Source organism: Alternaria postmessia, assembly GCF_024291825.1.
Source record: "Alternaria postmessia strain BMP 2775 chromosome Unknown scaffold_23, whole genome shotgun sequence".
NCBI lineage: Eukaryota > Fungi > Ascomycota > Dothideomycetes > Pleosporales > Pleosporaceae > Alternaria > Alternaria postmessia.
In genome coordinates, this window is record NW_026260096.1 from 33,518 (window position 1) to 54,776 (window position 21,259).

General features: G+C 50.2%; 9 protein-coding genes across 9 annotated transcripts; 3 read left to right on the plus strand and 6 right to left on the minus strand.

The window, feature by feature from the left end:
- Positions 1–962: 962 nt before the first annotated feature.
- On the minus strand, positions 963–4,439 carry J4E82_004687 (uncharacterized protein; the record flags this gene model as incomplete). Its single annotated transcript, XM_051730963.1, has 1 exon — positions 963–4,439. The coding sequence occupies one exon, from the start codon at positions 4,437–4,439 to the stop codon at positions 963–965; it is 3,477 nt and encodes a 1,158-aa protein (XP_051589170.1).
- An 866-nt stretch (positions 4,440–5,305) lies between these two features.
- Positions 5,306–6,388, minus strand: J4E82_004688 (uncharacterized protein; the record flags this gene model as incomplete). Its single annotated transcript, XM_051730964.1, has 1 exon — positions 5,306–6,388. The coding sequence occupies one exon, from the start codon at positions 6,386–6,388 to the stop codon at positions 5,306–5,308; it is 1,083 nt and encodes a 360-aa protein (XP_051589171.1).
- Positions 6,389–7,392: 1,004 nt separating this feature from the next.
- On the plus strand, positions 7,393–8,676 carry J4E82_004689 (uncharacterized protein; the record flags this gene model as incomplete). Its single annotated transcript, XM_051730965.1, has 7 exons — positions 7,393–7,401; positions 7,457–7,656; positions 7,722–7,744; positions 7,812–7,848; positions 7,897–8,088; positions 8,144–8,339; positions 8,398–8,676. The coding sequence occupies 7 exons, from the start codon at positions 7,393–7,395 to the stop codon at positions 8,674–8,676; spliced, it is 936 nt and encodes a 311-aa protein (XP_051589172.1).
- A 447-nt stretch (positions 8,677–9,123) lies between these two features.
- Positions 9,124–10,480, minus strand: J4E82_004690 (uncharacterized protein; the record flags this gene model as incomplete). Its single annotated transcript, XM_051730966.1, has 3 exons — positions 9,124–9,869; positions 9,982–10,195; positions 10,265–10,480. The coding sequence occupies 3 exons, from the start codon at positions 10,478–10,480 to the stop codon at positions 9,124–9,126; spliced, it is 1,176 nt and encodes a 391-aa protein (XP_051589173.1).
- A 362-nt stretch (positions 10,481–10,842) lies between these two features.
- Positions 10,843–11,853, minus strand: J4E82_004691 (uncharacterized protein; the record flags this gene model as incomplete). The annotated part of the gene is made up of 1 exon (XM_051730967.1): positions 10,843–11,853. One exon carries the CDS (start codon positions 11,851–11,853, stop codon positions 10,843–10,845), a length of 1,011 nt encoding a protein of 336 aa, XP_051589174.1.
- A 725-nt stretch (positions 11,854–12,578) lies between these two features.
- Positions 12,579–13,679, plus strand: J4E82_004692 (uncharacterized protein; the record flags this gene model as incomplete). Its single annotated transcript, XM_051730968.1, has 1 exon — positions 12,579–13,679. The coding sequence occupies one exon, from the start codon at positions 12,579–12,581 to the stop codon at positions 13,677–13,679; it is 1,101 nt and encodes a 366-aa protein (XP_051589175.1).
- Positions 13,680–14,983: 1,304 nt separating this feature from the next.
- J4E82_004693 (uncharacterized protein) lies at positions 14,984–18,225 on the plus strand (the record flags this gene model as incomplete). Its single annotated transcript, XM_051730969.1, has 4 exons — positions 14,984–14,987; positions 15,238–16,351; positions 16,413–16,624; positions 17,048–18,225. The coding sequence occupies 4 exons, from the start codon at positions 14,984–14,986 to the stop codon at positions 18,223–18,225; spliced, it is 2,508 nt and encodes an 835-aa protein (XP_051589176.1).
- Positions 18,226–18,441: 216 nt separating this feature from the next.
- On the minus strand, positions 18,442–19,415 carry CUTAB1 (Cutinase; the record flags this gene model as incomplete). Its single annotated transcript, XM_051730970.1, has 3 exons — positions 18,442–18,933; positions 18,990–19,294; positions 19,349–19,415. 3 exons carry the CDS (start codon positions 19,413–19,415, stop codon positions 18,442–18,444), a joined length of 864 nt encoding a protein of 287 aa, XP_051589177.1.
- A 773-nt stretch (positions 19,416–20,188) lies between these two features.
- On the minus strand, positions 20,189–20,935 carry J4E82_004695 (uncharacterized protein; the record flags this gene model as incomplete). The annotated part of the gene is made up of 1 exon (XM_051730971.1): positions 20,189–20,935. The coding sequence occupies one exon, from the start codon at positions 20,933–20,935 to the stop codon at positions 20,189–20,191; it is 747 nt and encodes a 248-aa protein (XP_051589178.1).
- Between the last annotated feature and the right edge of the window lie 324 nt (positions 20,936–21,259).

The following is a 21,259-nucleotide window of genomic DNA, read 5'->3' on the forward strand; positions in this document are numbered from 1 at the left end:
GGGGTAGAATTGGGCTGTTAGAAGAGCAACTCCTGTTGCTACAGCCAAGTTTGTGACTCGATTTGTGACTGACCACCTCATGACGAATCTAAGAGCAAGTTGTGTCGCGCAATTGGTTGGCTCACAAACTATCCAGAGGCAGAGTAATAGAGGGAGAATTCGCGCGATGGAGGACTCATGGGAATGTTTGGCGTACACGCGGGCCCCAATGACTCGATATGGAAAGATAAAGTGTAGTGAAAGAGCATGAAAAGCAGAAAATAGCTTTCACGAAAATATTCGACCTTGCAAAATTAAGCAAAATTCTATAGGAATAGAGCTAAACCAACAAACCTGCATCGAAACAGCCGTTGAGAGGCCGTGCATTATTTAAAGCTGTAGTAAGCGTGGAACTATCCAAATTTGCGTGCAGTTCCGCCGTTTGTAAATATCGCTACGATTGACTTGGTTTGTACATTTGATCTAAGGGACAATAAGCAACATGCACGTACGAAATGCATCTGAGACTTACACAGACTCCAAACACTTGCATGTAGATAGTGCGATGATCTCTTTGTTTCACTGCTTCAGCATCGGCGCAATTTTTCACGACAACCCAAGCTTTCACCCATCAAGAGCTACGATAAGGTCAAATATGAGTTGGACCAGAAACATCTAGGTACTTCGTGCTGCCTCTATAGCTTTGACAAGGCCAAGCGCTCCGTAGTAGATGGTGTGATCCGGTGCTTGTGATTCTATTCATCTGAAAGCTGTGTTCTCCGTTTAGCTGTCGTCTGTGACGGTGTGTTTAGGAAGTAAGTTGAAATGTACAAGAAGGGCAGGTATGATAACAAGATATGACACTAGAACAATGGTTTACATACACACTCGACCCAAACCAGAGCGGTGAACAGCCTCGCGAACGCCAAACAAAAAAGGATAGCAAAAGACAGCGAGTGGAGAATCACCTCTCGTAAAGCAACTCAGCTAACAACTTCTCCAAGCACGCCAGCCACATAGCATACTGCGGCAGCCCAGATGGCTGTCTTGACTACACCAGCTCCTTTGCGGCCTTTCCTCTTGCCTTTGGTCTCCTGTTGGGCTGGTCCTTGTTCGTTACTGCTTTCCTCTGTGCTGACAACGCGCTCAGCAGCTTGCCTACGCTCAGTGAACTCTTTCTCAAGTTGTTCTTGGCTCTCCTCTGGTCCGACGTAGCCAGTAGGTGAGAGACGGGTCGTCCCATCTATGGGATTGATATTACCTCTCTCCACCGTATTGTCAGTGTTGCCTTCCATTGCGCTCGAGGTGCTCACAGTGGCGAAGGGCTTAGTGGGCGATGTGGGGTTGAGAGCATCGCGCAGTATAAGCATATCCTTCTTCGCAGTGACAATCTCGAGGCCGTCTTTGATATGTGGAATGAACTTCGCAGGCTGATCGAGCTGCGATAGCGCTTCGTGTAGTGGTATCACAGGAGGAAGGTCACGAGGTACAACCGATGTAGAGGTGGTGAGCGAAAGCTTGCCAGTGTCCGGATCGTGCACAAGGATCGTGTAAAGCATCTGTGAGTCCGCTCCTGATGAACGAGGTGATGTGACCGGAGACGATACCTCAACAAACGTCTCATCAGACGCTTTGCCCGGCTTAGGATCCAAGGTAGCGGATACAGGAGATGATGGAGTGTGAGCAGCAGTCATGGTATCCTGAGCAGTTTCGGTTAGAGCAGCAACTGATGTAACCTCTTTCTCAGCCACCAGTTCTGAGCTGTCTAGCTCGTTCACCTGGGTCAACGTCTCGCCTATTGTAGGATCATCCTTCAGCATATCAAACTTGTTCACTTCATGATCTTCCTCGGCCTTGTTATCCTTGATCGGGATCTCTGTCTGCTCGTGGTCAACAGCAATTGATCCATGCGTATCCACATATGCCTTTTGGGTGTCATCAACAGGTGTCTTGTCGTTGAGTTGGTGAATCGCTTTCTCCTCGACCTCGGTTGTATCTACTTTGGACGGCGTCTCCTTCTCTAGGCTCTCCAATACGGGTCCGAAAGGCCTGAATAGGCTGTGAGCAAGAGGTCCTCGCTCCTCAAACGACTTTTTCAGTTCCATCTTCGGTATGCGCGCGTATCCATCGTCTGAGAGCCCACGCATAGCGGACTTCTGTGCATCAACCTCGTTGGCAAGACGTTCTTCAGCTGCTACCTTAGCGCGAAGCTGAGCTTTTTCAACCTCAGTCATACCAGTGTGTACTTTACCTTGGGCTGACTGCCCATGATCCTGCGGATCTTGCGCATTCTGATGTTTACTGGAGGTTTTGATGTCTTCCCACGTATTCGGTGCTACACCATAAATGAGCATGGCACGTTCTAGCAATCGCGCTAAAGCCAATTGTGTGTCTCTAAGGGTCAACAAGCTGTTTGCGACAGCTTTGTAGTTTGGTAGCATAGTCTGGGCAATTTCCGCGTCCTCGAGATGACCCTGTAGACTCCAGATCAAACAACGCGTAAGGTGAGCATTTTTCTGGGTGATTTTTGATGCAATATTGAGTCGCCGTTTGAATGCTGAAGACACGTTCTTTGCCGCATCCGACTTGCCCAGTTCCTCGAGCTGTGCGTATGCCTTAATAAGATCATTGTCTGTGCTCTGGTACTTAAGGCGCAATTCTTGGATAGCTCTGACTTTCTTCGGTGTCAAGGAATGCATCTTGCCAGTTCCTGGACCCTGCCGAAGGGCATTGATAGCAGAGTCCAGTAGATCCTCGTCCGCTTTCATGCGCTTCAAGAGAGGCTTAGATGCTGGAATTTCGGCCTCTAGATCATCAATCACTTGCTTCATAGTCGTACGGCCTTTACGGATACGCGCCAAGATCTTGTCGAAGAATTGCCGTGTTTTTACCACGTCCGCCTCCTCAGTAGGGTCTTGCCAAAAGAAGCTGGAAAACTTGGCGCCGCTTTCTTCAAGCCATGACTTCATTCGCTCGACACTAGACTCCAATTGACTTTCGGTCTCCACGGAATGTGTCTTCCCAATCGGTGTACTTGTTTGCGGTTTGTTAATCTCCTGAGACTCAAGTGGTTTCTCTGGCTGCTGCATTTGTCTTTCAACTCGACGGACGAATTGATCGTTGATGACCTTGGCCTCAAGCATCGGATCGATGACATGGTGTTTCTTGTGAGTATCCTCAAAAGTCTTCTCTAATTTGGCCCGTTCGGCCTTTCTGAGCTCGTCGCTAAGGACTTTGCTCCTTCTCGCGGCCATGTTTGCACGTATGTGATCTGCACTCAAGAAGTCCAAGTCATCTTCAGGCAGTTGACTCAAAATCTTGGACGTAGACCGGGAAGATGAAGTAGTGCCTTGGGGGGCAGGCTCTTGTTGTGTTGAAAGTTGTTCTTGAGGAACATGCCGTCTCGTGCTTGGAAGGGCCGAATCTGTAGGAAAGGATGTAATATGTTCTTCTGTGGGTGACACTGAGGGTGCCTCATGGATCTCCACAGTCGCTGACTCCGGTGCCGAGGGCTTGTCTTCTGCTTTTTGCAGAGGCACGGTGTAAACCTCAGGCTTTGCTACGAGATCTTTTGAAGATCTCCTTTGTAGCGAAGTTTCTCTCCAAGTACCATTCTCAGTTGCACCGCCGAAATACGGATCCTTGTGTCTAGGCGTCTCCGTCAGGAATTGATCCATGGAGGAATCTTCCGTATTCGATGTAACCTTGGCAGATTGTTCGATCTTTGAGGCCGCATCGGATTTCGTCTTCGTAATGTACTCTCCGAAGGACTCTGTGCTCTTCGGTGGCGTAGGCTGCTGGAGATCGTAGCTCTGTGAAATACTTGCAGGATATGCAGAGTTGGTCGCGCTTGCTTCGGGATTGCTCGGCACTTCTGGAAGGCGGCCGGAAGACCTGGCATGAGGCTGATCTCGAGGTCTCCTGAAGTCTGAAGGAGATTCAACCCCAGTCGCGTCATCACGGAGCAGTTGACTTGCCCGGAAGGATGGTTGTGGGAAGTAAGATGCTCGTTCCTTGTGCTCGTGGGAACTCTCATTCTTGACCTCAACTCGTCTCGGATATCTCGGATTGGGATTGCCATCTTTATCATTTTTAGGCGACGATGTGGTGTCGTCATGGATGTCCAGCTCTCTCAGCAACCACTTTGGAAAGCTTTTGCTGGTCCATTCCCAGTCTTTGAGCCCCTTGCCACTTAACATATCGTTGCTAGCACCGAAGATAGCCTGGTATGGGTCGTCCATCAGCCTCTTTCGCCATCGCTGGTATTGCTGTAGCTGCAGCCACTCAAGATTAGACATGCCAGATGGACGCTTGCTGTCATGGTTGTCTTCATGTTGTGCAGATTCAGAGGGCGTACGAGAGAAGCATCGCGTACGGAGAGCAGCCTCGTGGGACCGTAGGATGCGTTGCGCGTAACGTTGAATGGGACTGAAGGTCGGGTCACGGCGCCACCAAGCCATGTTCGAGACTGGGGAGTGGTCCGAATGGAGCTGAAGTCAGAAGATTGGGCTGAAGGTCTTGGCCCTGCATCTCGTCAGTGTCAATTGACCATGTAACATAAAACGAAACATACAGTTGTACCGATCTGTGGTATCTTGTCCAAGGCACCAACAGCTCCTCGGAGCTAGCCTAGGTGAAGGGGCAGTGGCTACATCAATAGCCAGACGACTTTCGCAGAGGGAGATAATGGCGCACCCAGGGTAAGAGGATGGTGCTATCAGAAACGTGTTCAAGACAGAGATAGGACTTCCAAACGAGACGGAACGCTCAGGCAACCTCCAGGGAGTGATGGCGTTGCCATATCCCCGCGTAAGCTCCGTGCCGCTTATCATGTTTCGCGGGGTACGTTACCACCCTCCGCGTGATCGCTTGTTCGCGTCACCACTCCGTGGCGCCGTACATCTAGATCTCGCCACATATCAGGAGGCGCCTTTTACTTTTCGGTGGACACCTACATGTTGATGCAAGCGGCCGTGGATCGCCTTGAAATGACAGACCTCGACGATGCTTGACGCGTACCAAGTCGCGTCTCACAGCCGAGGCCGATAAGGCGATAAGGCAGCAGCGCCAAGGCTCCATCTGTCTCGATTCGACTCTTTGTAAAGTACAACCCTTTACAATTCTCATCACCCTGCTCGACTACACGTGATAGTGCGCAACATCAGCACGCACAATCTCGTGCATTACTAGCACCCAGCCCATCGGACTGGTTGCTCTTGCAATTGACCGAGACTATGGTGAAAGATTCCAATCTCAGTCCAGTCTAACTACAGATGTCAATCTTCAAGGCATACGTTTGTTGCAAATTCATCTATCGGATCTACACTCAATGTGCATTCATCATACTCGTCTCGGAATGGCATCCAATGTACTCGAAGAATTGCTGGTTCGGCTCTAGCACGTAAACCTCGTGGAACAGTCGGAGCGATAACACGTTGTTGAGCTTCTTCGCATACATCAGAAAGCCTCCGAAAATATTGATATGAGTTTGGTGGCTCTTACTCCAGTACTCGAGAGATGCCAGGTCATCAAAGTAACCGAGACCGAACGTCCTCTCACGGTTTGCTGAGAACGACCTAGAGTCTACGACGTCCCACAAATTCATCGCATAGCACCCAATTTCGCGACCTTCATCGCGCAGAAACCTCATACCCTCCATGAGCACGGGATGCATGGTATTGAGATAGAGGTTGCGTTCTTCAGGTAGCGTGTTGGACCAATCCTGACCCGACCGAATTACACACAGGTTGGGCTTGCCGGGTACACGAACGCGCTTTGGAACGTTGTCGCTAACAGGCGAGCCATTGGCGCTGCTGTTGGCAGAGCTCAATTTGGTGCCATCAAGTCTATTGTCTTGAGCAGCTGCCAGCCGGTCGCGCATGCTACCCCAATATGCATGTTCTTCCATCTCGCCCGAGATCCTCTCCTGCATGTTGGCGGCCCCTTCTGGATTCTCGGGGTTCGAAAACACCGTCTCAAAACGATCGATCGTTGGACGCAGGACTTCTTGGAACCAGCCATGTCCATCTTGTTCCCTGTCTGGACTCTGCCACCATGTATCGAAACCAGATTCTTGCTGCCACTTCTTGTGCACGTCTGCGCTGCGCCAGTATGCAATGACAGCAATGCTGTACGCGCCTCTCTTGTCGACAACGGAAGCCACTTCCCAAAACGACGGTCGCTTTGACTCTGGCGCTTTATTGACAAAATCTTGCAGCTTAGAGATGGCCGTGCCATCGTTTCCAGCGACAGAGGCATACTGTGCTCCTATAACTGCCATGACGAGCTCGTCCATCTTGGTGGGAAACCTGGCGCAATACGCAGGGAAAGGCGGAACATAGTTGGGCGGTGTGCTAACCGGGCATGTTCTTTCCTTGTGGAGATGCTCTGGGATCGCGCATTCCAGCATCTTGGGAAATTTCCGAGACTATACTGACAGTGTGGAACAACTTAGGTCGAACTTGTCGTATCTATTCGCTCTACCAAGGAAAGCGGTTCCAAACAAAAGTCTATTGAGAGGCAGCTTTGGGCGAGTTATATTGCTCGCATTTCACAGCGTGCTTGAGCCGACGCGGGACGGCAGCAATGATCTGGAGTAGGTTCACAAGCGTCTTAGCGGACCGGAGGAGCATCTCAAAAGAAGGGCCGGACCTCGCGCTAGACCTGTCACACCCTGTCGTTTGTCCGCAGCTCTACCAAACGACATACCCCCAGACCCAAATTGAGTGTCTATGTGGCGATGAATTCCTTTTTGTGTGCAAAGATCCCACGGGCCTGAGACTGACGTAGCATCTTCGGGTATGCGCGCTTCGACACTGCCACCTAGAGATTCCGCAGAGACTGACAAATCCGAGATCTTCATTTGCGACGACTCCTCATGCGCTTGTTCGCCTGCCGCTAAAGCATGAACGATCATGTATGGTTAGGGACTATGATTCCAACAGACGCTAATCCAAGCTGGTGTCTAGCTGACTGCTACCCCCACCTCATAAGACCATACAAAGACAAAAAGCATATTGCGAACCAATGGTCTCCGCGTCGTCATAGCTATCGGGCCGTTTGATCTTCATGGCGATTTTGCAAGCCTGTTCAGGGTCATATTCTAAGGTTGGAAAGCATACGGAAGCGACGATCATTTCCGATGCGAAGGCGGGAACTTGCTGCGCCCTGACGGCTTCCTGTCCTACAAGGACACCCATACTAATTGCCTTTGCACCCTCACGGATCCATCCACACCCGATTGAGATTCTCGATCTCCATCGTAAATCGCATGTCTTTCGTTTTTTTCCTATTGTTTACTTTTTGCACCAATACTCCTTGTTAAGGGCCTTGTTACCCTGAATAGGTTCAATTAGGACCATCAACTGGTCATGCTCACCCTAGCAACATGTACAACCCTTTCACGACTGAAGCATGGACGGAGTATGCAGTCGGTATGGTCATAATATTCTCCCGCATCACAGCACGTTGTTGGCAGGTCGGATTGAACTGGGATGGAGACGACTACTTCACCATACTTTGCGCCCTCTTCTTTACCGCTGAGCTTGTCATGCTAGAGCTCATTGGTAGATACGGTTCCATTACAGGAATGAGTAATGAGATTGCATTGCAACTTACAACTGAGCAAAAACAACGCATCATTGTGGGTAGCAAATGCCTTCTCGCTGGGTGGATTCTGTAAGAAATGTCCCTGTACCAACTGCACGTGTGATTTGAACTGACTTTGTACACGCACTTTCTAGGTACACCACATTGATCTGGTGTTGTACGTACTACTTTAAGGACTTGCTGCTCACGGTACAAATGGATATACTAACAGTTCGGTATCACAGTGAAAGCTTGTATGCTATTCTTCTATAGAAGGCTCACGTATGGTCCCTTTGCCGTCTTTTGATCACTTTGTGCTAACGGAAACAGCCTCAATCTCCAGCAAAGGAATCTCGTCAAGATCACTGGGGCTGTCTGCATCGCCGCATATATCGCCACCATCATTGTATTTCTTACACATTGCCACCCCATTCATCGGTTATGGCAAGTCTATCCGTATCCTGGTGACGACTGTGCGCTCAACATTTCGAAGTACCTAGCTTTGGTAGTCACAAACGTAACGTAAGTGATCACCGATACTGCTATTTTCGTTGACACAATACTTACTGGCCTTCAGTACCGATCTCATGATCCTTTTCATTCCGTTGCCTCTACTATGGGGCGTCCGTCTACCTTTCAAAAGGAAGCTGCTGTATTTTTTCTGGCTCTGCACAGGGATCTTCATCATGACTGCGACATTACTCCGTTGCATTCTGTGTCTCCAAGACGTTTCCCAAATTAACGTTGGTACCATATGGTCGATCCGCGAAACGGTATGCTTTCTTCGCCCCTGTATGCCATCGCATGAACTTTGTTAATGCATGTCTCTAGTTCGTCGGGATCATAGCCGTCAACGCACCTATCCTCAAACCCTTCTTTACTCAGGCCAAGAAAGCTGTTTCCTCCGGCAAGCCATCACACAACAGTTCTGGCAACGGTCTCCCGGATAGTCTTCGGTTGTCGCACGTTGAGAGAAAGGGGAAAAAGAGAACTGTCCATGACATCACTAATATGGACACGATGATGAATGAGAGTGAGGAGCATATCATCAGCCCAGCGGGTAGACCTCGCAGCGAGATCAGTTCAAGAGAAGAGAGAGGCGATGTGTGAAACAACCACTACAGATAAAGCACATGCGACCCTCACAGGTCATGAGCCTATGAGTAGAAACGGACGAGACGTGTGACGCAGGTGACGCGGCAACGTTGATCGAAATTCCGCGGAATCTGCCTTCTCCTCGCGATGTGCTTTTCAGCAAAGCGATGCCTGAGGAGATCCCATCGGCTGCCACGCAATACACCACATATGTGGGTATGGCCTAGTCACGATCTGCGCACGAACACGAACACCAACTCACGCGACGCCAGCTGCTCCCAAATTCTGCGCTACTAGTCAGCGAAGTTATAGAGGGGAGGATGCCGGACGGCAGAATAATCTGGGTAGAGTAAGATTGGAAGAAAGGATCTGTGTTTACTAAAACACATCGAACCCCACAACGAAGAACGATGCGCACATGCATGCACACATTCGTCACGATACTATGTAGCCAGCTCTCAATTAATCGTCTTCTCGCAACAGCCTCCTCTCCTCATCGTTCACAGCCTCAACCTTTTTGCCCTTTCCATCCTCCTTCTGTAGACTGACCGCGATCGCTGCTCCAATAATAAGCACCGCCCCTACCAAGCTCTCAACCGGCGGTGTAGTCCCCCAGATTAACTTTTCAACTACCAGTGCAAATACAAGTTGTAGGTAGGTTAAATTTGTTGCTCTTCCACCCTTTTCCCTCTGCAGACCTTCCGTCAGCAGGAATTGTAACAGAAATCCAAAGAGTCCAATGATTGCGATCAATCCCCATTGGCCGAGCGTCTTGGGCATAACGAAATGCAGCGAAGGATGAACCAAGATGAGCACAAAAGAGGCCATCGTTGCAATGAAGGAAAAGTAGTTGACCGAGATTAGCGAATGTGCGCGTTTACCTATCACACGAATAGTAGCATACGCAGTGCTTGCTCCAAAAGTGCCTAGGATAGCAATGAGGATCGCCATAGTCCGTTGTTCTGCCGTTATTGACGACGCTGGCGCTTTCCGGTCCGAGTCATCGACTACAGGGTTCATATGTGAGGAGGGAAAGAGCCATGGTGGTCTCGCGACGAAGAGAACGCCGCAGAAAGCGATGAAGCTGCAAAGCGCTTCTTTCCAGGTGAACGGCTCACGTAACCAGACAAAACATACGATTGCGGTCATGGTTGGAATCAGGAAGGTTATGACTGTTGCATCCGAGATTTCGAGCCAGGACAGAGAGTCTATGATCGTGCGTTAGAACTTCCTCGTGCTCGGCTCATGATATAGTATTCTCCTCACGTCCTGGAACGCCAGCGATTCATGCGAAAAGAGTGGAGAAGAAGCGATACCTACAGTATAATCCGAAGAGGCCCACAAAACCCGCAGTACCTCTCAACACAAGCAATCCCTTGATCCCTTTCTGGCCAAGAGGGAAATCAGGCACAGCGTGGTACCAGGAGTAAATCGAGCATATAATTGTCGTGCACAGCATGCGGATAAAAATGATTTGCAGGGCATGGAAATTGATCGATGGGTCATTGGCCAAAAGTTTGGCGGCTGTGTTCATCTAAAACGGCTGTCAGTATCAGGTTCGAATGAAATGCAACCACTGCACAGAGAAAGAGGCCAGACGTACGATGCTCCCACAGGTCTGAGCTAAGAACACTAGGAACAGTCCGAAGTTGCGGTCATAGAACACCCTCAAACTTGCCGTTACCCTTCTCCACAGGGCTGGCTGATGTGCTTCTTCTGCATCTCGCGCAGTGTCTGAAGCTGCAGGTTGCAGATGTTGTACGAAATCTACATCTGAATGTCCTGGCGCCGTTGGCGGATCTACTGTTCCATATGACATCTTTTGTCTGAGGCGATATATTGGTGATTGCAGAGTCGAATGCAACAACAGATGTCGTAGCAAAGAAGAGCAAAATCCTACCGAGACCAGACCCGCTGACCCACTAGTGGGTCGCGTTAGGCCGGGAGCCGTGTCTAGCCCTGCTTACATCAGCTGGACCTGCTCAAGTCACCAAACACCATCTATCGGCACTTGCTGTAAGAGACGATCCGCACAAACTTTTAAAATTGTTATGAGAGATTTGAGAAGCAGAATGGTTTCAAGATGGATGATTGATGAAGAAAAGCGACACTCAGTGCCAGTAAAATATATACAAGAAGACACGCCTTCACGTACGAGCTACATCCGTGAGCGCGTTCAACCTAAGACATGTAGGCTGCATCAACCCAGTTCTTGTAGTCGCTACCCAACACCGTAGAGACGCCAACAGCAGCCGTGAGCTTCTTCGAGAAGGACGCCCTGGTACCCTTGGATCCATCACCAGTGTTCGCATACTCGCCATATGTGACCTTGTCGGTCCTGGGGTCGTCGGTGTTCCAGGCCCTCCAGCCCGCGGCGTTAATGACGTTGGTCATGCTGGTGTTCTGGACGACGACACGAGAGTAGTTTCTCCAAGGGCGACCGAGGAAGTACGCACCGGCCTTGACCGTATTACCAGGGGCCGCGGCGATCTTCGAGTTGTTGATTACGTAGTATGAGGGATTGCTGTCTGATTCGCGACCGTTTGCGGTAACATAGCCCTGCGAAGCTGCGAGAACACCGATAGAGACGTTTTCGAACCATGCAGTGGCTTTCTGACCGAAAATGAAGTCGGTGGCACCCTCGATGTAGGACTTGGCATAGACCTGGTTACCAACCTGGGCAAGGATGGTATCTTGGTAGCCCATGAACTGGCACCCATAGTAGCCTTGCTTGTCGGCGTTGGCACTCAGGGCAAGAGCTTGGGAGCCCAGTCCACGAGTGTTGACCAGGTTGATGTTGTAAACCTTTAGGTTTGGAGTCCATGCGCGGAGAGTGGCAGTTTCGTCATTGTTGGGAGTATTGTCCTGACTCTTGCCTTGGGTGATGGTCACGGTGTTGCCGCTGTAGCTGCTGGTGTCTGTAGTCTCGCCGTAGATGGTCAAGGCTGACTTCAACGGCTTGATGTAGACTTGCTCCTTGTAGGTGCCTTTGGCGATGTAGATGCACTGCGCAGCCGTACCGGAAGCGCTGAGTGCGTCAACAGCCGATTGGACAGTCTTGTACTTTCCGCTACCACCGACAGCCAAGCAGCCTGCAGGAGCAGATGTGCGCCCAGCGCGTGGCACCAGTGCCGTTGGGGCTGCGACAGCAGATGCTGCGAGCGAAAGAACGAAAGCGAGGGATGCAAGCATTGTGAAGAAGTGACAAGAAGCTGTAAGGAAGGAAAGTGAGCGAGCGAATGTTGAATTAAGCCTGAAGACACGCAGTATCTATACATGCAATAAGCTCGGGATGCCGGGTATGCAAACTATATTGGCGGACTCTCACGGTCTGACCAAAACCTCGAAACAACCGCCTAGCGAGCTACGTCGTCGTTGTTTCCCCGCTACAAAGCTTGTCGAAACAAGTAAAGCAAGCCATCGGAAAATTTACAACGTCTGCACCCCAGAATGCAGGCTGTCGAGTCGCGGAACGGCTGCGCATATAGGCGGCTGGTTGGTGGAAAACTAGTCGTTGTCCGTGCAGTGATTTGGTTTGATTGTAGCGTGTTACAGAGGGCTGATGAAGGGTGGAGAATTGATCCCCGGAGTTACGCCGCTTGTTCGTATCGCATTGCTGGGGTTGTTATAGCTGACGCGTTTGTTGGACCCGCGGATGCGCCTGTGTGATCATAGGCCGATGTTCGGGATTGTGATGTGCGACGCGAAGTTTGTGGGGTAAAGCAATCAGATGGAATCTCAGTCCGTGCTCGTATCACGTGATTTGGCGTTGCGCTAAGATCGACACGTTACGATGAACTCTAGCTTCCATCCGTTGTACGACGCTGGGGCCGACTTACGAGACTCAGCGGCACTGGAATCGATTATTCACGTTGTATTACGTTGGTTTCCAGCTTGCTGCCATTCTTATCCTTACAATGGCGCGCTCACAAACACCCATTGATTGGGATTCACTCCACAACAATGGCCATCAGACAATCGACCTCACTCTTTCTTCCCCAGAACCAGAGCCAGAACCTCGACGACAGCCACAACCGCGGCAACAGCAAATGCCGCCTCACAGACAAGCTCAATTGTACTTCGGACGCGAGCAACGCCCGTACGGTATGCCAAACGTTAAGATGGAAGCTAGCCAGCCGGTGACTTCCGCGCGGAACCATGTTGCGCCACAAACAGCGCGTCCCATCAACCCTGAGCATATTAAACAGATCATCACCACAGCCGACCCGCGCGCCCTGCAGAGAGTGCTGCTCGAGCTCTGCCAGGTATCCCCGGCCTTCTCTGGTGCCCTCATGCGTGGACTTGCGCCTCACTCAACATCTGCACAGAGCATAATCAGCCAGCATTGGATACGATCGCGACAGCCTAATGTTAAGGCGCAAGATGATGAAGGCAGTGACGACATCTACAAAGCGGCTAAACTGAGGCTAGCTAGGTCTGTACATCCAGCCCAAAATCACAGCAATCATCACGCACAATCTCGTGAAGAAAGCAGAGGTCGAGCCCTACAAGAAACATATGGCTCTTCGTCCACACCACGAGTAAAGCGTGAGACACGTGGCCGTTCGGCCTCTAATTCGGATAGTGAGCTGCATCTTCCTGGAGCCTATCCTCGAACTACACCACATCTACCCACACTACGAACGCCAATAAGGACTACGCCCGGGCACCGACCTACTTTCAGCCAAAGCCCAAGGCTGTTGACCAAAGTTACTCCACAGCCAACCAGTATCAGCAAAGCGCCTGCACCTTCCACGAAAACCTGCATCGTATGCCACGAGCAATTCGTGGATGTGAATGCACCCTGTGTTTCTCACGCTGGGCGTAAGATTCGACAGGTAGACGGGTCAATTATGTGGGATTGTTGTGGCGAAGATGACGATCATCCTGGCTGTAACTTCTACGGACAACACGTTACTAAAGAGGAGCCTGATGGAGATGGTCTCATTCAACGTAAAAGACCGAGTGTATCACCGGGTCCGAGTCGTCCCACACAGAAGAGACCCCGGGCATTCTAGTGAAAACTCCAGGATCCTTCTAGATAGCCTATCGCGTTTTACGTCTAAAACCAAACGCAGTAGTTTTATGCTTTGATGATGAAGATCAGCAGAGTACGGCATTGTGGACTCTGGCTTGAAGTGGTTCAAACCATTGGCTCATTTTTGGTCTTGCGGGCATAGCTTAGGCGTTCTGGATATGAGGACTGATAAGACTGCGCAAACATTCAGCTGTTTGCAACTTGAGCCTGCATTGATTTAGGGAAATATCTGAGACACATCTTGGGAATGTCCCGTTATTAGATATAGCGGCATGCTATCAATATCGCCTTCACATGGGAGCGATTGTCTTATCAGTTCTTCATGGTTCTTTGGGAGAATCAGCATACGTTTGTCCTGCAAACTGACAGATATCCACTGTTGAATGTGGGATCGGTGCATCATCAGATTTTGGCTTTGTCGACTTTTAGGGTGAGTAGATACTTTTTGAGGAAGCAGGAGCCCATGGTTGACTTGTCTGTTGAAAGGGCAGTTCCGATTCGAAGCATAATGCGACTGTTGATCCGCTCCCATCAAAGGGCTGAAAGATCGGTTGCAGTTAATGAGGGCGCGGCTTCGACAAATCAGACTTTAGTCATATTCATTTATCTATGATAGGTACTTCTACCTCCCCTCCCCTGAGAGAGAACTTCTAGTAGTATACAAATCAGTCGATCGACCGGTTTGTCATTTGGCGCATGGATGTTACTCATGTTCCTGAATCGTTATCTGCGGGATGTCGATTCTGAACTCGTTCTTCTTGTGTGACGTCATGCCAAGTCTCTTGCCTGCATTATCAACGATACGCTAGCCTCCGTCTCTCCCACTTCTGCACGAGCTGTCAGAGCAAAGTACCAGGTGCAACGATATCTGCACTCCGCGTTACAATAACTTGCGAGATCGAACCGAAGTGTTGACTATATAAGTTTGCTAAGATGCCCTGTCATGGCGCATCTGAACTTTGCCTTAATATTAAGCTTTCGCGTCGCCTATCATGAGGCTCGCATCTTTTTTGCACTTTGCAACCATCGTGGAAGCAACTACCGTCTTTCAGCTTAACTCCACATCGTACTATTCCCCAGACCTTGTCGCAGCAACCCTCGCATTTGAGAACGAGAGAACTGAAGCGGTGCCAATTACCTACCTTTCTTTCGCCGAACCTACCCTTACTGCGGAGCTACTAGAATCGACCATCACTTCATTTCTTTCTCACGATGATGTGTACACAGAACCTTATCTCTCGACGCTGGTGCTTGGTGGCTTGGGTACCCTGTCGGACGGCGCGCATGCGTAAGAAAAGCTCCTGTACGAACTGCACAAGAGACACACACTGACTTCGTACGCGCACCTTTCAGGTACGTTACTTCGCTCGGATGCACTAAAATATATAGCGTGGTGGATGTCGACTTGAGTTCTGGTCCATATTTGCTCCACCCATCAAATGCTGTTACTAGGGTTTATCGACTGTATTGGGATCACAACTTTGCTTTCGTGGAATCTGTCACTGAGGGTCCAAATGGTACTTTCGTTCCTGTCACAGGTTTGGCTTTGACAGATGCCTATGGAGCTCTTAGTATCGCAGTGCCGTCTCGACTATACTATCCACTCCCCACAGAAGACAAACCATTATCAGGAAAGCGACTCGGGGTCAAAGATATCTACGACCTCAAGGGAGTTCGCACTAGTGGCGGGAACAGAGCGTACCGAGACCTCGTCAATCCTGCCCCTGAGAGCGCGGCAGCATTACAAAAGCTGATTGATCTGGGCGCTGTCGTTATCGGAAAGACGAAGACCACACAATTTGCGCTTGGAGAGCGGCCAACCGCTGACTATGTGGATCAGTTAGCACCCTTTAATCCCAGGGGAGATGGTTACCAGCATCCTCAAGGGTCGTCGGCGGGTTCCGGAGCTGGACTCGCATCATACAACTGGATGGACATTGCAACTGCGTCGGACACGGGTGGATCTGTTCGCCTACCAGCCATGGCAAATGGTCTTTTCGGCATGCGTGTCACTAACGCCTCACTGCCGCTTGATGGAATTCTACCCATATCAGCAATTTTCGATACGCCGGGCGTATTGGCTCGCTCGGCTCGGCTGCTACAAGCCGTACATAGAAGATGGTATCCAGCCAAGGTATATACGTCTTATCCCAAGCGTATCGTTTTACCCGACCTGTTCTGGCCCACTGTGAATGGAACAAGCATGCACATCTTCGATTCGTTCATCTCCCAGCTCGCTACCTTCCTTGATGCCAACTTGACAACCTTCAACGCCAATGCCAGCTTTAATACATACACGAACACTTCCGAAGGCCCGGCATCATACATTGGCTCCACATACTCTGATATCACCAACGTCGATCAATACCGCGACCTAGGTCTACCATTCAGGGAGCAGTACATCGCCAAGTTCGGCAGAGCACCGTATTGGAATCCACAAACACGAGCGCGATGGAACCGGGCTGCTACCTTGCCAACCTCCAGTTACACCACTGCTATCGAGCGCACAAAGACGTTTCAATCATGGTTTCGAGAAACTCTAACGCCCACATGTGAATCCACATTGGTGTTATATCCCATGGGCGCTGGTACAGAAGACTATCGTGACATATACACCACTGCACCGGGTGGTATCTTTGCTGCGGGGCTACCGTAAGCTCTTCTGTATGAATCACACTTGGCACATATACTAACTCTGAGTCTTTGAATATAGCGGGAATCAGATGTCTGTTTTGGCTGCACTGCCTGACTACACTATTCCAATTGGTGAAAGGACTTATTTCAGCAGGGTAACCGAGAGAAATGAGACGCTGCCTATTACAATTGGCATGGTAGCTGCTGCAGGATGCGATCATATGCTCATGGACTTCGTCGCTGAGCTTGCAGACGCTGGTATCATTTCTGGGGACGTGAAGACAGGCTCCAGTATGTACTGAGATGAGCGCAGCAAGTGGGAGCACCTCTACGGAACACAATACCCCGACGAACCGAGTGTATGCTTGTATACGCTACACATGTTGCAGGATCTGCACTGCATCGCTCTATCCCATACTTGTCTGAGCGCATCCTGTGCCGTGATTGGCGGACTAACGTTTTAGTTCCCTTGTCGATCATGAACATCTGGGGTAAATTAAAGGAACAATCCACCCTGTTTTGTCCACCTAACCGCGACTCAGGATGCTGTCCACGAGCAGCGAGCTGCAATATCGCTAGCTCTTTTCATTATTCCAAGGCATGCCATGTAGTGGATTCGTATAATAACACATTTGTCTGCCCATGTTTCTGTTTTTCATCGCGTCCATTATATCACCATAAACATGCATATATTTGCTCTTCTTCCCTTCCTAGTGGCTTCCGCCGCTGCCCTTGCCTTTCCAGGTGCAGAAGGTTTTGGTCGCAACGCGGCCGGTGGTCGTGGCGGTACCGTTTACGTTGTCACCAACCTCAACGACAGCGGTGAAGGCTCGCTCCGTGATGCCGTTTCCAAACCCGACCGCATCGTTGTGTTCGCCATCGGTGGGTTGATTAAGATCACTGAGCGCATGGTCGTGTCGAAACGCATATCCATTCTTGGGCAAACAGCACCTGGTGATGGCATTACAGTATACGGCAACGGCTGGAGTTTCAGCAATGCTGACGATGCAGTCGTACGGTATTTGCGCATCAGAATGGGAAAAGGAGGTAGTAGTGGCAAAGATGGCATCACGATTGCAGAGGGGAGCAACATGATCTTCGACCACGTCTCTGTAACCTGGGGCCGAGACGAAACTTTTTCGATATCTGGTTCAGAAGTCGGTAACATCACCATCCAGAACAGTATCATTGGGCAGGGTCTTCAGACACATTCTTGTGGCGGTTTGATGCAAACAAATGTCGGGAATGGTATCAGTCTGTTCCGCAACTTGTACATTGACAACAAGACGAGAAATCCAAAAGTCAAGGGTACGAATGACTTTACCAACAACGTTGTCTACAACTGGGGAGGAGGCGGCGGATACATTGCTGGAGATTCAAGTGCAGCGAGCGAAGCGAATATCGTTGGAAACTATTTTGTTAGTGGCCCGAGTACCAGCGTAACAGCCTTCACGCGAGGAAACGAGAACTTCAAGGGATACGTTGAAGGAAACTTCTATGATTCTAATCGCGATGGTGTATTGGACGGATCGGAGCTTGGTGTAGCATCCAGCAACTATGGCGGCATGAACATCCAGGCAGCAAAATTTCCTTTTCCGGCACCCGAGAAAGCCTTGTCAGCCAACGATGCGTTGACGCTTGCTGAGAAGTCTGTTGGTGCAAGCAAAGTCCGCGATGCGGTTGATGCGCGACTCGTTGAAGAGTTGAAGAGCTATGGGAAGACGGGAGAGTTGATCAGTGATGAGAATGCTAGTCCAATGGCCGGACCAGGAACTATTGATGGCGGAGAGCAATGGGTTGACGCGAACGGTAATGGCATACCCGACGATGTCGAAGAACAATTCAAAGACGTGGAGGAATGGGCAAATAGCTTAGTACCGAGTAGCTACTAGGTGAATTTGGTCTGCGTCGTTAGCATCATCTCGCACGACGCATCGGTTAAGTTTATTAACGATTGGCTTAATTCGAAGACTAGCGACTGCTGTAAAGACTGCATCCTTCATGTAATAAGACATCCGAGCACCTGCTTGAACTGACAACCGAAACGATAGCACACAAAGTTTTATCCATGTATGTTACACGGTGCTCCTCCAAAACCTCAGAGCCAACTATGCTGCGGCGATCTGAGCCCTCAAGAAGATGGGTGCCTGCACAGCAGCCTCGTCCGAGTACAAAAGATGTGCGGGCGTAATGATGAGCGTACCGGTGCAGACCAAGTCTCCAGTCTCGCAGTAAATCCTGGTCTTGCTGGTAGGAAAGTTGGGGATCCTCCCTCCATTCTGCAGGTTCTTAGTGTAGCCGAACAACACCACACCCTTGATCTGATTTTGCACAGCCGCACTGAGACCGGGGATCGCATTAGACATGACCGCAGCACCTTGAGAGTAACCACCTGCAGTGATGGGCGTGTTCGGGCATTTGCTCGCGGCAAGGTTGAAGAGACGCTGAGCTTCGCGGATGGCGGCTTGAGAAGTACCGGCTGGAAGAGTGTTCTCTGCGATACCGGCAGTGTAGGGGCCACCTACGCCCTGAATCCAGACGTTTGACGCCCCGTACGCATTTTCAAGAGCGTTTGCTGTGAAAGGGCCGACAAGTGCGCCCTATGATGGTCAATTACTGACATAGAGAAGTATGTGGTGGACCTGTTTGTGCTCACCATATTTCCAGCTTCGGTGCTTCCCCTTGCAAAGATAAAGATGGTGCGTGGGCATGCAGCGCTGCTTCCTGTCTCGAGCTCATTGCTGGTGGCACTAGACTGACGGGCTTCGAGAGTAATAAGTTGAGGCTCATCAGCGGGCGCAGTGACGGGTACTGCGACGGCGATGGGCGAAGTAAGAGCGAGAGAAGTGAAGAAAGAGAGGATCGCAAGATACTTCATATTGGCGATTGGGATAGCGATAGACTGTGCCTGATGGCTCTGGAAGGTGGGTATTCTGAGGAAGTTGAGAGTCGACTGCTTGGCTGAGCTGTGTCTCTAATCGTAACGCATCCCCTTCCTTTTATGCTCTTTCTTACATGTACAAGATACTGTCTTCACACTGGCACCCTCAACGACTGCCTCGGTATCTAAACTGCCTAGCATCTTGGAATGCATCTCTGATATTGATGAACGGACATGCTGTCCCCAAAGAGTGCTGTAGCCGTTCACATACCATCTTTGGGAGATCGAGATCTGGTGTTTACTGTTGACTGTCGATAGTCTGACCAGTAAGCATCTTGGTCGCATCTGAGCTTCCTCGGCCCAGGAATCTGTGCCTGGGATCTGTGTCTAGGCATGCATATGAAGTAGACATGGATGAACGGCTGATGGTGGGATGGATGGGTCGCGTGGTACGGGGACGAGGATTTGCTGCGGGATCGAAAGGACACTATCGAGCGTTGCGGTCAAGCTCGCGAGTCGAAGCCGAGGCACGGTTCAGTGTTCATGGATGCAACGAACCATCATCCTGGGTGAGATGACAACTCGTGATGTGGGGTGCATACATCGAAGGTTCCGTTTCGCGAGAATACGTACCCCGCATCACATCCACTGCAGAATTCAGAGAGCGCTAGAGACCCCAGGTAACGCGAAGCGAATGATTGCGCGGAAAATACCGGACTGCGATATTTGTAGTCTTGACAAAGGTCGGAACTCTGGATGTTGATTACCGCCTATCGTCGAGTAAAGGAAGAACGGCATGGGAACTTGGTACCTTCCCAAAAGAGAGTGTGTGCATTCAACGCATACATTGCAGAGGTGATTATCCCCGGGTTCAAGATCCTACTTTCGGCATTTATCTCAAAAGCAATCATGACTGCTGAATTGCGGCTAAAAGGCATTCATCAAGCGCGGGATGTCCCATCCCTCTTCACTGTCTACCCTTGCAGCGGACTAGCTACTGCATTCATCTTCTTAGGCGTCCGAGACTTTCGCTTTGGAGGACTCAGAGTTACATGAGACATGACATGTACACTGGCGCATACAAGCACGAAGACGAACGCATAGAATGCCAGGAGGTTTCGAGCCAAGACTAATGTGATCATGCCGTAGATCAAGCTGGAAATCGGCCAGAAGAACTTCTGTACGTACAACCAGGTATCGCATAGGTTGCAGAAGAGGTTTTTCAGCAACAGTTGAATGCGAGCTCGGTAAGCCTGAAGGTAGTCGTCCGTTGTTGGCGGCGCAATTATTCTCTCCCAATGCTCTCGACGAGCATCATGTGCCAATGTACGTACATCGAGAGATGTAGGCGCTCTTGTCTCGAGGAGGTACTCCCATACGATCTTCAGCTGTCTGTTCCAGCCATATGGTTTTTCTCGATGCATGAATTTTTCCCATTTCTTCACGGTCCCGACTGCCATCTCTTCAGTAACCTGAAACCATTCCTTGTGTACCGATTTATGTTTGTCGCAATGAAGCGGCACGCAATGGCTTTCCAGATCAGTATGCACAAGCTTTTCCAGCCGAGAACAGTTTTCAATCTCGTGATCCGAGACGTGGATTATATCAGCTGTGAAGTTGCAGCCCTTCTCATGTTCGATGATACGTTCTCTGAATACTCGAGTCGTCCATCCAATCTTGTAGCCTCCTCTCTTATTGTGCGGATCACACAAGACATACATGAAGCCTTTTTGATCAGTAGGAGTCAACTTTCTCCGTAGCTCCCTATATAGGCTATCGTGGGTAGATCTGGCGGTCTTCGGGGTCATGCCTGGTGAATGACTATTGTTGTCTTGACGGACTTGTCGAGTCGTTCTTTTGTTCGTATCGGGGGTCGATAGAGAAGCCGAAGACCTTGATGTGGATGAATTATCCACATCCGGATCCGGACTACCATCGGACCGCTGACGCTTTCGCGGAATAGATTCCCTGGGAACTCGAACTGCTTCTGCAGCAATTCGTTCTCGATCTTGGAACGGATCAGAGACGAACCGAGTAGACCGATT